This window comes from Cucurbita pepo, chromosome 5, assembly GCF_057944985.1.
Source record: "Cucurbita pepo subsp. pepo isolate OVF chromosome 5, ASM5794498v1, whole genome shotgun sequence".
Lineage (NCBI taxonomy): Eukaryota > Viridiplantae > Streptophyta > Magnoliopsida > Cucurbitales > Cucurbitaceae > Cucurbita > Cucurbita pepo.
Window position 1 is genome coordinate 1,176,084 of NC_141802.1, and position 16,972 is coordinate 1,193,055.

The following is a 16,972-nucleotide window of genomic DNA, read 5'->3' on the forward strand; positions in this document are numbered from 1 at the left end:
GATATCAATGAAAATAACTTAGCCGCCACGAGGCTGCCAATTTGAAAGTGCATATCCACTTCATTTAGATCAATTAAGTAAACCCATTTCTTATTACATTTAAAAATGTCGGTAATCGCTCGAATTTCAAAACGTTCTTTGAACTAATCATACCGTCTATTAAGATAGAAGAACTAAGAAATTCCCTTTGAGCATGGTATATAGAATTTTGTCTCATACGATTCAAATACTGCTCGTAACGGATAAGTGGACTATGACCTTGACTCGGAAATTTATGCTTATGGATAATGCACTTTGGATTGGGGTTTTGGTAATGGGATTCTCCCAAACCCCTTGAGTGTAAGCAGCCATTAGGCTCAGCAACTTCCTACCCATCTCTCCAACAAAAGTTGGCTATAAATAAAGCGTTTCTCAACCCAAATGTGCCCAACAATCTCATCTTTTCTCCTCTTGTTCTAAGTGTTTTCATTTGGGTTTGAGGCGAATGGAGGTGTCAGTTAAATGTGGGTTATTTGGGTGCCTCTTGGTTGTGCTCGTGCCTGCGCTGTGCTACTCTCAAGACACTTTTGTCGCCTCTAGAGCCACTTATTATGGCAGCCCTGATTGCTATGGGACACCATGTATGCTAATTTCAAGTCTTTGTCTTGTTTTTACCTTAATTTTGGTTAAGGTTTTTGACTAATTGTAAGAGATTTTTATGCTTTTTTGCTCAGCTGGGGCTTGTGGATTTGGTGAATTCGGTAGGACTGTCAATAATGGGAATGTCGCTGCAGTTTCCTATCTCTTTAGGAATGGCTCTGGCTGTGGTGCATGCTACCAGGTATATTCACTTTAAGTAATGATTACACGGTCCAAACCCACCGCTAGTATATATTATTTTTTTGGGGTTTTCCTTTTGCGGGCTTCCCCCGAAAGTTGTTAAAACACATCTGTTAGGGAGAGATTTCTACCCCTTTTAAAAAAATGATTCGTTCTCCTCTCTAACCCAAGTGAAATCTTAAAATTCACTCCATCAGAGCCAATGTCCTCACTGACATTTCGTTCCCCCTCTCCAATCGATGTGAGACCTCACAATCTACCTCTTTTCAGGGCCAGTGTCCTCGTTGGCACATAGTCCAGTGTCTGGCTTTGACATCATTTATAACCGCCCAAATCCACCGCTAGCAAATATTACCCATTTTGGCCAGTTAAGTATCGTTGTCAGCCTTACAATTTTAAACGGAATGTTTCGTTTCTCTTTTCAACCTAGGTGTGATCTCATATTGTCACTTTTTTAAATAACCCACTTGCTAATTAACTATTAGTATTGGTTCTTCCCCTAATATTTAATTAACGTGTAGTTTAATGTTAATGATTCAGGTTAGGTGCACCAATCCAACTTATTGCAGTGAGAATGGAGCCTATGTAGTGGTGACTGACCATGGTGAAGGGGATTACACTGACTTTATCATGAGCCCAAGAGCTTATGCAAATTTAGCACATCCAAACACAGCCTTAGAATTGTTCTCTAACGGTGTGGTTGATGTAGAATTCAGAAGGGTTTCATGTCGATACCCTAATTACAACACGGTCAAATTTAAGGTCCATGAGCATAGTCGATACCCCGACTACTTAGCCATTATCCTCATCTATGTGTCGGGCAAAAACGACATCTCCGCCGTTGAAGTGTGGCAGGTTTGTTCATCTCATCCAAACTTATAATTGATAAAAAAATCGAAACTTTTATCGATCGTTGTTCTTCGTGTAATTAGATTTTCGGGTGTGGTTTGATGTAGGAGGATTGCAACGAATGGAAGGGGATGAGGAGAGCACATGGAGCTGTATGGGACATGGCAAACCCACCAAAAGGAGACCTAAAGTTGAGGTTTCAAGTGAGTGGAAGTGTAGGGTATGGAAGGTGGGTGGTGGCAAGCAATGGCCTCCCAAGCTATTGGAGGGCAGGAGTTGCTTATGACACAGATATTCACCTCTTTTAATAAGGGCTACATGCATTTCTACTTAATTACAACGCCCTTAAGTGCTTGTGTTTAGGAAGGTTTATATTAAAGTTGTGATTTTGATTTTGATTGTTATAGTTTGTGGGTATTGGTAGTGGTTGAGTGGTGCAATTATAATATATTGTTGGGTTTATTGTAATGCCCAATTATGTGATTTGTGTCGTAAAAGGAATTATGAATAAAAGTTCGTTTTTGTTTATGGATCTATCTTTTCGTTTTCGTTTTGACTGTGATTTTGATACCTCTTTTGTCTACGTGTAGCTAGATCAGGTTAAATGAAAAGTACGATAGAATATAAAATATTTATCTACATATTGTAATAGCTCAAGACCACTGTCAATAGATATTGTCTGCTTTGACCCGTTATGTATCATCGTAGCCTCACAATTTTAAAACGTATTTACTAGAGAGAGGTTTCCACACCTTTGTAAGAAATGTTTCGTTCTCCTCTCCAACCGATGTGGGATCTCACAATATCAATTTATATTTTTTATAAATTGAATGGTCTAATACTGACATGCTCGAGCTTTTCATCAATTTATATTTTTAATATATTGACGAACGTGTCAGCAGTCAACTCCAACGTGTCAGCTTAGTTATCCTTATCAAAGCCACTTTTTAAATGTCTAGCTTTCCAATGGATAGACAGTTCCTTCTCACCATTGTCAGACTTTTTATAAATATTTTTAAAATATCTTTGAAATAGAAATATAGTTAAAATATTAGAGACATCATTTTAACAATTTCATTAAAAAAAAAAAAAATTAAAGGTAAATATCGTAAAAGTATTTTTTTTTTTTTTTATATATTTAAAAATAAAAATAAATAATTTGAAATTTTGTAAATAAATATTAGAAATTAGAAAAAAGAAGTACCGCGTCGAATTTCAGGATGGTCGTTAATTTCAACAGAATGGCGGGAAAGCCCTAAAACGCTTAACGGTTGGGAAACCTTTCATCCCCAATCTCGATCAGTCCCTTCTCCAATTCGACCAACTAAAGTTCTTATTTTACTTTCAATTTTCGGCGATTCGGTCTCACTACGCTACGAATTTTACGGAGATTCGAATTGAGCTACGAACAGCACGGCGCCGCCGCTCGACCGGGCGGTGATTGGTGTCGAACGAGGTCCGAGGAGCGGCGATATGAATGGCCGCTTGATCCAAGATTCAAAATGGGCACTGTATGAAATTATCTAGGTAAGATTGATGAAAGTTGAGGTGCGATATGGTTTGTTGCTGTAGTTGGAGTTCTTAGGAATTAGGGCTCCCAGTTTGAACTGATTTTTTTGTGTTTGCGGGAGTAAATTCAATCGGAAGAAGGATTCGATTGAAATTTTTTCGAGTTTTCGGTAGTAAATTCAATTTACAGAAGGATTCGACTGATTCTGAGTATGCAAGTTTAGATTAGCGGTAATTCTGGTTGGGACTTGCGAACTGAAGGGAATTAAGATTGGGAAGTTCCTGATTTGCTTAGAAGGATTCGACTGATTCTGAGTATGCAAGTTTATATTTTAAACTTTTCATTTTTATTTCTTTTATTTTACTCATTTTATTTTTATGTTAGTTATTTTTATATGCTCTTACCATCGGTCTTTTTCGATTTGTACTGTGAGATTTTTCACTCTCACTTTTCTGTAAACCAGAAGTTCTTCTTTCTTAGAGATTTCGATTTGAGAATACAAATAATTGGGATTCGTAAGAGAGATTTGTTGCACACAAAGCCTCTCGAAGGATCGAAACATTCCTTATAAGGACGTTGAATCCTCTCCCTACAAGGTTTTTGTATTTCCTCTGCAAATGGATAGTGTTTTCTTCTGTTTTTTTGAGCAGCTGTTCTAGGCTTCTCCTTTTCTGGAAACAAGGGTAGAATTTCCATTGACATCCTCTTTGCTTATTATCGTGTATGGAAGTTCTAAATGGTGAGGTAGAGATTTATTAGATAATCTTGTTTCTTGTATTGCAAATATTGCCAATGAACATATTCTGAAAACGCAGAACCGGAGATTTGAGAAACTTGTAAATTTTTAGATAGAGATTAAGGTGTCTTACTAATCGTGTGTGTATATATATATATTGGTATATTGAGCTTTCATTGAGAAAAATGAAAGAATGAACAAGAGCTTAAAAAATGGACAATCTCAAGCTACAATGACGGACTGCAGTTAAAGAGAATTTACAAATATTGTTCTGTATTTAGTCATTGTTCTGTCTGGAGTTTGTATGTATTGAGATGGAGATTCTTAGATCATTGCAAATATTGTCAATGAACTTGCTCTGCAAACCCAGAAAGGAGAGATTTGTGTGTGGTGCGAATTGTTGGATAGAGATTATTTTGTTTGCTTATTGTCCTGTATGGAGCTTGTAAGTGGTGAGCTAAAGATTCTTCGAGTTATGTTGTTTCCTGTGCAAATATTTTTCAATGAACTTATTTTGCAGATTTGAGTATTTTGTGAATGGTTAGATAAAGATTATCTTGTTTGCTCATTGCCTTGTATGGAGCTTGTAAAGTGGAGAGATAAGGATTCTTATATTGTGTTGTTTCTCTTCCCGTGCAGAATGGATTTGTCGTTAAGGGCCAAACCCACTGCTAGTTTCGGGCCCAACGTCCTCACTGGCACTTGTTCCCTTCCTTCTCCAATTGATGTAGGACCCCCAAATCCACTCCTCTTCGGGGCCCAACGTCCTTGTTGGCACACTACCTCGTGTCCACCTCTCTTCGAGGCTCATTCTCTTCCTTGGCATATCGCTCCGTGTCTGACTCTAATACTATTTGTAACAGCCCAAGACCACCGTTAGCAGATATTTTCCTCTCTAGATTTTCTCTTTCAGGCTTCCTTCCTCAAGGTTTTCAAAACATGTATGCTAGGAAAAAGTTTCCACACTCTTATAAAGAAGGTATCATTCTTCTCCCTAACTGATGTGGGATCTCACCCTTGTTCTAAAACGGGTTCTTTTGACTTCATTTATGAAGTTAATAGTGAATGAAGAGTCATTTTACTTCTTGGGGTATCTTTAAGACTTGTGCAGGTCCTAAACAGACATAACTAAGAAAAGGATAGCTTATGAAGAAAGCAATAGCGGAAATCTTTTTGACTTTTTTGAGATGACAAACTTGACTTGTTCCTATCTTGTTGTATTAGTTTCAATGGGTGCCTTGTGAGTGTCAAAATCACAGCCTACCCCCCCCACATCATCCATCACTATTTCTTCAAAATCTCCCTTTAGAGAAGGAAAAGACTGCTAGTAGCTTCTAGGGTACAACAGCTTTTTCAAATCACCCTGCCCTGCATACAAAGATCTTGTAACTATCAATTCTTCAATACATAACATTCAAGCATATATATATATATATGTTACAAATCTTGTGTTAACCTATACAAAATTTTCACCCAAATTCATGGTTCCATCATTCAAACTTCAAAGGGTGAATCGAAAAACGAAAGATGCCATTCGACCTCTACCGACTTTTCTTTTACAACAAAAAACATGCGAGTCCCGGCCATAGCTATTAGCTAATAGCAGCAGGCACAGTGGTTATGTTTGGAAAATACAGTTGTTAGTGATGTACAAGATTTGGGTGAACCGAGCTACTACATGTGCTGGCCTGCCTACCACCCGTACGAGAGGTCGGGTGAAGGAGCTCGGCCTGTGGGAATGAATTATTTGATCGCACATCGAGCAATAGGTCTTGATCCGAACTTCTTTCGATGAATTGTAAATATTCAAAGCTTCCATCAGTAGGCACGGCAAACAAGCTTCTAGGACTGAAGCAAGACCCATCATTCTCTCCAGGATCCTTATTTTCCTTCATCACCAACCTTTTGGGACTCTTCATGATAGTCTTTACCTCTGAAGATGGAAAATATTTACTCAGTACGGTTGAAAAGAATTTAAACACGACAGCATTATATGGAATAAAGTCTGCAGCAGATCATAGTTCAACTTTGTATCGGCAAAATCGTCTTAGTTTTACTATGAATGCCCTTATACTACAATTCAGATTCGGGAGAAACACGTGTTTCTTAGTTTTACTATGCAGATTAGCCACCGGTAAGATGATGCGTCGAAGTTCGTAATGTATGCCATTTCAATCTAAGTTAAGAAGAAACAAGTATTATCATCCTGCAAACTGAGTAGAATAGCATTTTAATTTTACCATACAAAGAATTTTCTGTTTACCAGGAACATTTTGATTGTAGCTCTCGTGCAATCGCTTCACATTCATGAAGTTACTCGACACAGACGTGTTGGCGTTGGAAAGAAAAGATCCTTCGCCATCATTTTTACGTTTCTGCAGGCACATTATATTCAGTGAAGATGCATATTTAAAATTTTCTTCCCCACATTCTCATCAAACAAAAACCAAATCACAATAAAATCAGCCCGAACCTTCAGTTGATGATAGCGTTCGACCCAGTTGGATTTCGAAGAGTTACATAGTACAAGCCTTTTAAGAGCCGTGCAATCTTCGATCATTGTCCCAAGGAAGGAAGCGTCGAAAACACCCTCCCTAAGTAGTTGTTGGAAGGAAGTTAAACTCTCCTTGAAATAGGGGCTATCAAACATGCTCTTGAGGCTGCAAATAAAACATCACAAGCATCCATCAAACATGCTCTTTAGTAGTGCACTCTATCAAACTCAAATCAAACATTAACTATGCAATAACATCCTCTGGATCGTTCATATTATGGAGCGGTTGCAAGTCGTTGACACGGTAAGATAATATAGGGAATCCATACTTTTTGCACACATAGGGCACCATGTGCAGTTAAAGTGATGTTGCCCTCTTGAGCTAATTCTTTTTCTTTTCCCTGTGTGTGGTGATGTGTTTTGTAGGGAGGAACAGAAGAAAATTGATTGATTCTTACGTCTCCGGAAGCTCAGCAATATCGATCTGTGGTAGATACTTCATTAACTGCTGCTGTTCTTCATTTGTAAGTTGTTTCACAAACTCTCCGAAGTTTATAATGTCCTAGAAGCAAAAACAAAGTATATTTCCACTAAGAACGAAATGCTCAAGCATTAGGAAAGATCATTCAGTAACAAAAAGGAAAGGCACCACAAGCTTAGTTTATCATCAAATAGAATTCTATCCTTTTTCGGTATAAGCAGTCATCAAGTAATGATATTAACAAAAACACGAGTGACGACAATCTTGGAATCGTAACACCTAAGCTTAAAGTTTCTTTTCTAATGGAATCAAGCAAGACGATAAAAGACGCAACTTACATTTATATCTACGTCGCATAAGGGCGAGTTATGGCTTCCAAGAATTTGTGCACTTTCATGATGAGAGTCGTCCCTGCAATTTCAAGTGAAAAAAATGGTGATTGGTTTTTGTCTCCAATGTTTGCAGTAACAAATTTACACTAGTTTCCTAATATATTTGTAACAACTCAAGCTCACCGCTAGCAAGTATGCTAGCGAGGACGCTGGGTCCCGAAGGAGGGGGATTGTGAGATCTCACATCGATTGGAAAGAGGAACAAAACATTCTTGATAAGGGTATTGAAACCTCTTCCTAGTAGACGCGTTTTATAAACCTTGAGGGGAAGGACAAATGAGAAAACCCAAAGAGGACAATATCTGCTAGCTAGGAACCGAAAGCTTGGGTTGTTACAATATTTGACACACTTAGCCACATCTTTTTAGCCTTAACTAGGCCTGATGAATGAAACAATGCCCTTTTGTAGGACTATTGAGCACCTATATAGGACAAAGTAAATTTATTTTTTCTTTGTAAACAACTATAGCCAAACGAGCAGACCACACTAAGACCGATAAGCTTGTCGTATCTTGCAAAATTACAAGCAAGGACACTTCTTTTCTTTCTTTGTTCCCTTTTCACTGGAGCCATGATGGATTCTATCTCATATCAGTGTTTTCAAGATGAAAAAGAGCAGGGACAGTCCATTATTTGCATCTCACATACTTAAATTGTCTTCCTTGGTTTTCTTTTCAACATCATTTCGTTGAGCTTTTCACATCGATCGATATAATAAAAAGGATTTTGTAAAGTAGATTGGACAAACCTTTTAATTTGTACTTGTTGTACCCCTGATCCAGAAGGATTCTTCATCTTTCCAATCCTAGATGGTGGAAAATTCATGCCCTTGTTTTTACTACATACAAGAACAGTAGCAGAATGGGGGGAATAGACCTCATTTACCAAGTATTGCTTGTTATCAACTGAAACCGAGCTAGCCTCAGACTCCTCTTCTCGAGCTATTGAGCTCGGATGCCTAATGAGAATGCTTCCATGGCCTATCTCAACAGAGACCATAGGTTTTTCACTCTCAAAAAGCAGATCCTCCTCAGAAGCTTCAGAGAAATAGGAAGATCTCTGCTCACATAAAATACCATATAGATCTTTAGTTAGTTTCTCGACCGGGGATTGCTTTGGACGATTCACACAGGTCCTCTTTCTCGAAGGCACCATGGCCTCCCACACTATCGACTGAGCTGGACCTTAAGATGGCCAAATGCAGGTTACAGTCAGAGATAGGATTATATAGCTCTTTCACAAACATGAATAATAGAACTAAAATGATGCAAGGATGAAAAATGAAAGCTATCATAATGTTTCTAAGTTCTAGTAATCATCAAGAGTTGATTTCAGTGTTTAACCTGTCAAGTCACTTGCATCAGCACTGCTGAAATGAGCACAGCTCTCAGGATTAGATATGGCTGACCCAGAACTGGATCTATTGCTTGTGTCTTCATCCACTACTCTATAGTAACCCTGACTTTGATCGGGAATCGGCCACCCAATCGATCCATCTGCTTGTTGCAGCTTTCTTTTTAGCAGTTTCACTTCTTTGTTTTTATTTATTGAAATGCTCTTAACCCTGTGATTTTCATATTCATCAGGATCAGCTCGAGCATGCAAAGGGGTGTAGTTCGCAAGCGTTCCCTTCGTCCTCCATCGGGATCCACATGCGTTGCATAATACTGGTTTATCAGGAGGTCCATTACGCCAAAGAGGCGTGCCTGTTCCAGCACTTGAACATTAGATACTCGGAAATTAAGAGGTATGTACATTACAGAAGATTCATGATGTAATATAACAAAGTATTACTCATCGGATTAAACCAGAATCCTAAAACTTTAATGCTTCAAACAATTAAAGAACCAACATGAAGAACATCAAAACAGCAGCTAACACGAAACCACCAGAACTAAAGCTCAATGATGAATCATACAAGGTTTATCAATGTACTAAATCACAAGTCACCTGCTAAACTGAAAAGATAAGAACATGAATGCTAATTCAGCTCATAATCAATGCTAACTCATGAGAAATGATGCTGCACATGAAGAACAGTCCAGACTTCAGGAAACACATCAGTATAAATGTTAAGCTTAGGGGATCATTGATAAAATTAAGGAAAACAACATCAGTAATTCAGAGAGCAATATATATCTTAGATTGAATTTTGTTGTCTTCGTAGAGTTCTCTCCTAATTCACAAACCCAATAAGGAATTTACACATTCAAGCAGACAAGAGCATTGGAACAACAAAAGCTTTTAGAAACCAAGCTGAAAATCAACCAAACAAGAAACAGAACAGGAAAAAAAAAAACAACAAAACAACAGAACAAATACACAAAATGGAGGAACAAGAACTCACTTGTAACTCCACAGTGACAGCAAGGTCCATGTTTTCCCATATCACTCTCCCTTCCCCCCTTTTTTTTTTTTTTTCTTTTTCTTCTTTATTTAAATATACTGTTCAGTAGAAAAAAGAAAATTCGAAGAAACTTGACTTAAATACCTTATTTATTCACAAGAAAAAAATCAAGAAAATTATGAAATATGAGTGTTTTGTTACAAATCTGTAAGGATATACATCTGGGTATAAAAAAAAACATGTATAGAACAAACCCAGAAGAGAAAAATTGCAGAAAGAAAGAAAAAGGCAGAAACCCAGAAGAGTTGTATGTCCAAAAGTCCAAAAAATGAGAGAAAAGAGAGTAAAATGAAGAAGAAACGAAGGAATTGGGAAGGGTTTTTTGGTTAAGAATCAGCGAAATCCAATGGAGAAGAAAAGACCATTAAAGGAATCTAATAAATGGCTGTGGAAAAAGAATGGTGAAATGGTTGGGGGAAGAGGAGAGGGTGGGTTGAAAGAGAGGCCTTGTGACTATGCGCTAAATTCTTTAATTGTTTTTAAATAATAATAATAATAATAATAATAATAATAATAATAATAATAAACAACAAATAAAAAGAAAAAGAAAAGAAAAAAGAAAAAGAAATTATTCAGCTTTGCTTTATGTTTTGGTTTACTATTAGAAGAAATTATAAAGTTTAATTTTTTTTTAATTAAAATATATAATTTAATGTCTAATTTGACTGTGGACTTTTTTATTTGCTAAAATTTACAAAACCCCACAAATTTTTTGTTATTTGTCAAAAATACCCTCAAAATACAGAAAATAAAATATTTAATATGGCTTGGAATTATTCAATTTTATGAGGCCAAAAAAATAGTTTATTTGCAGAAAATAGTTCGTTTTATTTATTTGTTTTACATTAATTGATTAAGACTTCGGGATACACGACATGTCGTTTCCTATGGGTATATCACTCTCTCATTTCATTATCCAATTTTTTTTTTCTTTAAAGAATTTTGTGAGCGCCGTGGATTTAAGAATTTAATATAAATAGAATTTAGATATGGAAAATAAAATTTGTTTTTTTAGCCAATAAATTTTGATAAAAATAATATTATTTTAGTATGTTGTATAAACTTTTCCTAACTTATTAACAAAATAATAATAATAATAAGAGATCTATAAGGAAATTAATGAAACCAAATGATTTTTAAAAAATAAAAAATAAATAATGGGTTTTTAAAAAATTTAAAAAATAAAAATAAATTATGGGTTTTTTTACTACCCCTCCTTTTGTAAAAAAAAATAATAAAAAAAAAAAAAAAATCTATAATTATATATTTTGGCCATAAAATTTTTTTTTATTTTTTTTATTTTTTTACATTATTACCATTGATTATAAAAGGCATTGGGTTATGTGCAAATGTGTTCATTTGTTGTACTATAAAGTCTATAATTATATATTTTGGCCATTAAATTCTCTCTATATACCAATATAATTGTTTCTCTCTCCCCTCTTAGAGAGAGAAAAGATGTCTAATCAAAGCTTGAGTGGGCACATGGTATGAGATAATGTATATTATTCCTTAATTATATTTCAAGGTATATTTGATTTTCAACCAAAAAAAAAACTTAGATCTAAATGGGTGGTGGTTAAACATATGGATTTGTTAAAATTATTCGATCAAATATCATTTTAATTCTTATACTTTTTATACGCTTTAATTTAATTGGGTCGATTTTAAATTGATTTTAAATATGGATTTCTTTTTTAAAAAATCAAAAGTTATTTTTTCAAACCTAAATTGTTTGCATGATTTTTTTATTTTTAAAAATGGTTAGTGATTGAATTATTAAAAAAAAGAAAGAAGTAATTGACTAATTGATCAATTAATTAAATTGAATCAAATAATCCTTTTTTTTTTTTTTTTTTTAGAATATTCATTAATATAAACAGCTTGCAAACAATGGAGTTGAAATTTTCAACTTGACCCTGTTAAACTTTTTCATTAATTAACATAATCAAATATTAGTTTATTTTTTTAACAATAATAATAATAATAATAATATATAGTTTTCAATGAGAGGGACAATTTTTTTTTTATTAACGAGTACAAAACTTAGACTTATATGGAAAAAAAAATTAATTTTCACGGTCGTATTTTTTCAACCGTGTGGCGTCATGATCTTGATCATCAAGTCTCATTGTTGGGAATCACGGATCTCCACAATGGTATGATATTGTCCACTCTTAACATAAACTCTCATGATTTTGCTTTGGGCTTAGCCTCGTACGAATAGAGATAGTATTCCTCACTTATAAACTCATGATTTTCCAGTAAATTAACTGATGTGTGACTCACTCTCAATAATCCTCAACACTCATATATAATTTTTGCCCCAACTTCATGGCTTCGTTGAGTTTTAGGCAAGATTTGTCTTCGCCAACTAAACAACATTACTTGTGTGGAATCCAAGTTTGTTGAACCACACATGTTGTCTATGTGTACATGGTCAATCGTTTGTGATACAACCGCCTTGCCTCTACACTAGGTTAAGTCATACTTACTCGTCCATCACAACTTAATCGAGACATCATTGGTACATTCACTACAAAAAGTCCTAATAAAAAGGAAACAAAGGTTAGAACAAGCGAAATTAAACTTGTGAATCAAGGAAGCAAGAAATAACATATCCTATTCCAAATTTGCTCTCGATTATATTATTAATTTTAGGTTTCTTAAACATACACCTCCAAACTAAAACATTCTAAACCCTTCGTTGAAATCGTTCAACTTAACATCAACGAGCTTAAAATATCGAACCGGCTCGTTAAAGTGGGTTCAAAAATTGATTTGTGTATCCTAACCTACCAATTTTGGAATCCCCCAACTGGAAACAATAAAAGATGTTTGAATGTCATGAATTCCACAACTTTTTTTTTAGGGCTTTAATCAGCAAAACGTGGGCGGGGCGCTTAAATGGATGGATGATGTCGGCCTAAGTGGCGCCACAATCCAATAATGTCGGGCAATCCTCGCAGCAGTACGCACTGCCCTGCCTCCAAGGTTCCCTTTATCCCTTCTTTTTTTACTCTAAGGCTTCTTCTATATGCTACAAATTTAGTGACACTAAATTTCATTAGCTTTTATTAAGTGTCGAATAAACCCTAAACTTTCAACCCAAAAGTTGATAGGTAAAGAAAGTAAAGAAGGTCAACAAAGTTATCCGAAAAGAATGCTCAAAGTTTTTCTAATTGTGTTCAAAATGAAGACCTTCTCTTCCCAAGATACGCTACGTGACAAAAAAAAAATGGTCAAAAATGCATGTCTATAATTTGAATACTACCTGAACTATTTCCGGATCAGGATTTTCTTTATATTTTCTTCTAGAATTTTGTATAATTTTCATGTAAACATCAAAATTTTCAAAAGAAAAAAAAAATGTGGGCTTTTTCAATAATATAAAAAAATCCCTGAAAAAGTGGTGTAGAGAAAATTGAAACAGATATGGGCAGTCTTACCCCATCCATTTGAAATTAGGGCAACCTGAAATTGACTAATCATGAATTAATGTTTAAATTTTAAACAATGGAGCCTAAAAGAGAGGTTGAAAATTGACATTTAAGAGACAGACTAACAAGAAGTATTAATGAATGGGAAACCTCTTTTATTTCAAAATATTTTATAGGTTTTTCAGACGAACAATTCAAAGATAAGAAGAGTTTATGGGTTAAGGTCCGACGTTGAATGTAACTCGTTCAATCAAAATGTCTCGTGTTATAAAGTCTATTTTCTAAGGGGTGACTTGGTGGCAAGGCTTTAGAATATTTGAAGACATCATCCAAAGGTCTTTCAAGCTTAACTAGAAAACTCCGTATCTTTTTTTATATGTAAAACCAAGTTTTCATTGAGAAAAAAACAAGAGGAACACAAAAAACCACCCACCAAAAACAGCCAAATTGACCTAAAAGTGACTCCAATAAACAAAATAATACCTAAAAGGTAATGATCACAAAAGACTTTACACACATAAGCCTGCAGTGTGGTGCTCCATCTCTTATGTGAGATCCCACAACGGAATGAATGCCAGCGTCCCACAACGGAATGAATGCCAGCGAGGACGTTGGTTCTTGAAGGGGAGTGGATTGTGAGATCCAACATCGGTTGGAGATGGAATTGAAACATTCTTTTTAAGGATGTGGAAACCTCTCCCGAGCAGACGCGTTTCAAAATTTTAAGGAAAGTCCGAAAGGGAAACTCAAAGATAACAACCTCTACTAGCAGTGAGCTTGAACTGTTATATCTTGAAAGCCAGCCGAACATAAGTGGGCCCTCTTCGGGTCAAATAGCCATAGCTTCACTAAGAACTAGTGGGAGTGAGCTCAGAGGACTATGTCAGAAGTAAGGCTCCTACCCAATTAATAATAAGCATCTCTGATGAACACTACTAAAAAACTTGGAAGGTCTTGATGTAATCAATTATATCTCTGTAAATAAATAAGACTATGCAGTGAAGTGTATATATTATGACATTGGTGGCACCAAAATCCAAATTCCAGAATTGCAGGATAACAGACTTTATTAATCTAATCAAATCAAATCATCACTATCTTCTCCGAAAATCACCTTGACTCAGTTTTTTGAAGGGTCTTGATTTTGTTGATTTTTATCAGTTTGAAGGGTACTACCAACCTTATCTGCCTCAGTTTTTTCTAACAAAGCCTGTTGCTGCATCACTTTAACCATGTTCTTCATTGTTCTCTCTTCTCCTTCAAGTTGCACTCTCATTAATGCCTCTACTTCTTTGTCGATTGGTTTGAAGTACTCTTCAATGGCAGACTCCTGCATATATTTTCACTTTTCTTAACCTCAAAGAAGAAATGGGTATACTATATAAAACAAGAACTTGTTAACTGATAAATGATGATAGCCAATATCGACACGACTACCGATGGTGAAACATGAAGGCAGATGTTCACAGATTATGAATATGGTAAGCTCTTTAATGATTCTGATCTCATAAGAAGAGTACTTTTTTATGAGGTCGAAAATCGGAGAAGAAACATCTTTAATATCAATTCCACCGTAAAGAAAAATGAATATTTTAGGAAAACCGACGAAATAAAACTTACGGTTTCCTCTAACTTTTTATTTAGAGTCTGCATCTCCTCGACCATGCGACGAACTTCTCCTAAGATAGCCTGTTCTGGTATCTGTCTTATTGCAGCTTTTCTTTCCTCTGCCTAGCAAGGGATGAAACGCCAGTTTAACATATTAATTTTGATGGTGGATGAATTGAATATTTTTTAACATCCAACATCATAAATGCTCAATATTTAACATTTTTTTGGTACAATGCAAGGCGTGAGCTAAGATAAAGCAATGCTGAAGACGTATATCAAAAGAAAAATGCCAAAGAAGATGCAAGTTTTTTGTACAAAAAAGAAAAAGGTCTACTTAATACTCAAACAAACGCCCAAAAATATAGTCCCTTACACATGAAAACTTCAATATCCACATTAGGTAACTAAGTTTTGATAAATACAACAGCCCAAGCCAACTGCTAGTAGATATTGTCCCCTTTCAGCTTTCCTTTCTGGGCTTCACCTCAAAGTTTTTAAACGCGTCTATTAGGAAGAAGTTTCCACACCCTTATAAGGAATGTTCCGTTCTCCTCTCCAATGAATGTGGGATCTCACAATCCACCCTCCTTGGGGGCCCAGCGTCCCCATTGACACACCGCCCTGTGTCTGGCTCTGATACCATTTGTAACAGTCCAAGCCCGCTGCTAGCAGATATTATCCTCTTTGGGCTTCCCCTCAAGGTTTTAAAACGCATCTATTAGGGAGAGGTTTCCACACCCTTATAAGAAATGCTTTGTTCTACTCTACAACCAATGTAGAATCTCACAAAAATAAAGGTTTGAAAAACTCAGCAGCCATCTTCAAATAGTTTTAACAAAATCACAGAAGTCAGATAATTTATTTTGGACAACAGAGCTTCTCTGTTGCTCTGTGAAGATCCCAAGAAACCCATGTCAAGCTATCTCATTTTTTTCTATTCAAACCATACAAGTTAAGCTGTCCCAACCATAAGTAATCCATCTGGTCCTCTAAGGAAAAGAGGAAAAAAGATAGCCTCTTGAAACTAAGTTCTCCAAATTTTAGAAACAAAAAAAAAGTGGGATGAAGAAAAGGAAAGACCAACCAAGTGCAAGACCATCCCTTCCAAATGTAGGCTGATTCAATTTATAAATGGCCTATGGCAGCAAGGCTTTTTCAGCTTTACTGACTAATACAACTCTTAGTCAAAAACTAATACTCATGACTTCATCGGGACAAGTTAGCCCGATGACCAAGAACGTAACCTTGAGAATAACATTGATCAGACCAAAGGTATTATATACTTAACCAAAAGTTCAGAAGTTGAATCCCCACTCTACGCTCGCCCTAAACTCAGTTTTCACATCTGAAAAACAGCTGCCCCAATTTAACTCCTCTATGCTTCCCAATCATTCAAATAGAAAGTTCTTCAAAATGGTCAAAGTTCTCATGTTCCAAGCACAAAATGGCTGAGAAATTTACACTTTCCCTCATTGCATCCGAATTTAAGCGTACATAATAATCAGTTCCATCCTTTCAAAGCGAAAACTACCATGATATAACAATAAACCATGACATAAAAACCAAGAACCCTAATAGAAATTGCCTAATCATAACAAAACAAAACCAAAACCAAAACCAAAACCAAAAGATCCAACCCCGAGTACCTTCTTGAGACGCTTTTCGAGCTCCAACCTAAACGATCGAATCCGCCGCTCTTCATAGCCGGAGAGGACTTTAACGTAGAAGAGGGCTCTTCGTCCAAACTCTAAAACCCTGTCCATCCAAATCCCTCCAACTATTCAACACACAGATTTCCCTGCGAAGTCAAACAGAGCCGAATCTGTAAATATGACAGCCCATTTAGAAATTGAATTTCTTAATTACAAAAGATGGGGTTGAAGCATACCAGATGAAGCCATCGATCTATTTGGAACAAACGCAGTGATGCCGAGACGCTGTGTTTCTTTCCCTTGCGGGGGCGGGTTTGCTTCGAGCTTATACTTTATATATGGTCGAAGATGATTTCGCTATGCATCTTTACACCATTGTTAATTTTCAATTTTCAAGGAAACAACATTTTTTAATTTATACAGAAAATTATACAAATTTTATAATTAATCAAAAATTATAACAACAAAAAAAATATTTAAATTTTAATTAATAATAATTTTATACTTATGTAATATTTAGTTTTGCAACTACAATCAATTTTATAACTTATAAATAGATTATTGAACAATTTTGAACAATT

The 16,972-nt window shown here is 35.7% G+C and overlaps 3 protein-coding genes across 5 annotated transcripts; 1 reads left to right on the plus strand and 2 right to left on the minus strand.

The window, feature by feature from the left end:
* The first annotated feature begins 414 nt into the window (after nucleotides 1-414).
* Nucleotides 415-2,196, plus strand: LOC111795839 (expansin-like B1). Its single transcript, XM_023678444.2, has 4 exons — nucleotides 415-620; nucleotides 714-820; nucleotides 1,360-1,674; nucleotides 1,776-2,196. The coding sequence occupies exons 1-4, from the start codon at nucleotides 485-487 to the stop codon at nucleotides 1,974-1,976; spliced, it is 759 nt and encodes a 252-aa protein (XP_023534212.2). The 5' UTR covers nucleotides 415-484; the 3' UTR covers nucleotides 1,977-2,196.
* Nucleotides 2,197-5,423: 3,227 nt separating this feature from the next.
* LOC111794353 (GATA transcription factor 26) lies at nucleotides 5,424-10,146 on the minus strand. 2 transcript variants are annotated; one of them, XM_023676311.2, is made up of 8 exons: nucleotides 9,629-10,145; nucleotides 8,625-8,987; nucleotides 8,030-8,465; nucleotides 7,228-7,300; nucleotides 6,867-6,970; nucleotides 6,388-6,574; nucleotides 6,178-6,289; nucleotides 5,424-5,847 (listed from the first exon to the last, which is right to left on the minus strand). In XM_023676311.2, exons 1-8 carry the CDS (start codon nucleotides 9,666-9,668, stop codon nucleotides 5,555-5,557), a joined length of 1,608 nt encoding a protein of 535 aa, XP_023532079.2. In that variant the 5' UTR covers nucleotides 9,669-10,145; the 3' UTR covers nucleotides 5,424-5,554. The 2 variants fall into 2 exon arrangements, with proteins under 2 accessions (XP_023532079.2, XP_086980427.1); XM_087124301.1 differs by lacking the exon at nucleotides 5,424-5,847 and adding an exon at nucleotides 5,854-6,090 and having other exon boundaries at nucleotides 9,629-10,146.
* Nucleotides 10,147-14,088: 3,942 nt separating this feature from the next.
* Nucleotides 14,089-16,786, minus strand: LOC111794666 (transcription factor IIIB). 2 transcript variants are annotated; one of them, XM_023676766.2, is made up of 4 exons: nucleotides 16,628-16,786; nucleotides 16,386-16,537; nucleotides 14,749-14,859; nucleotides 14,089-14,458 (listed from the first exon to the last, which is right to left on the minus strand). In XM_023676766.2, the coding sequence occupies exons 2-4, from the start codon at nucleotides 16,500-16,502 to the stop codon at nucleotides 14,249-14,251; spliced, it is 438 nt and encodes a 145-aa protein (XP_023532534.1). In that variant the 5' UTR covers nucleotides 16,503-16,537; nucleotides 16,628-16,786; the 3' UTR covers nucleotides 14,089-14,248. The 2 variants fall into 2 exon arrangements, with proteins under 2 accessions (XP_023532534.1, XP_023532535.1); XM_023676767.2 differs by having other exon boundaries at nucleotides 16,386-16,561; nucleotides 16,628-16,771.
* Nucleotides 16,787-16,972: the final 186 nt, after the last annotated feature.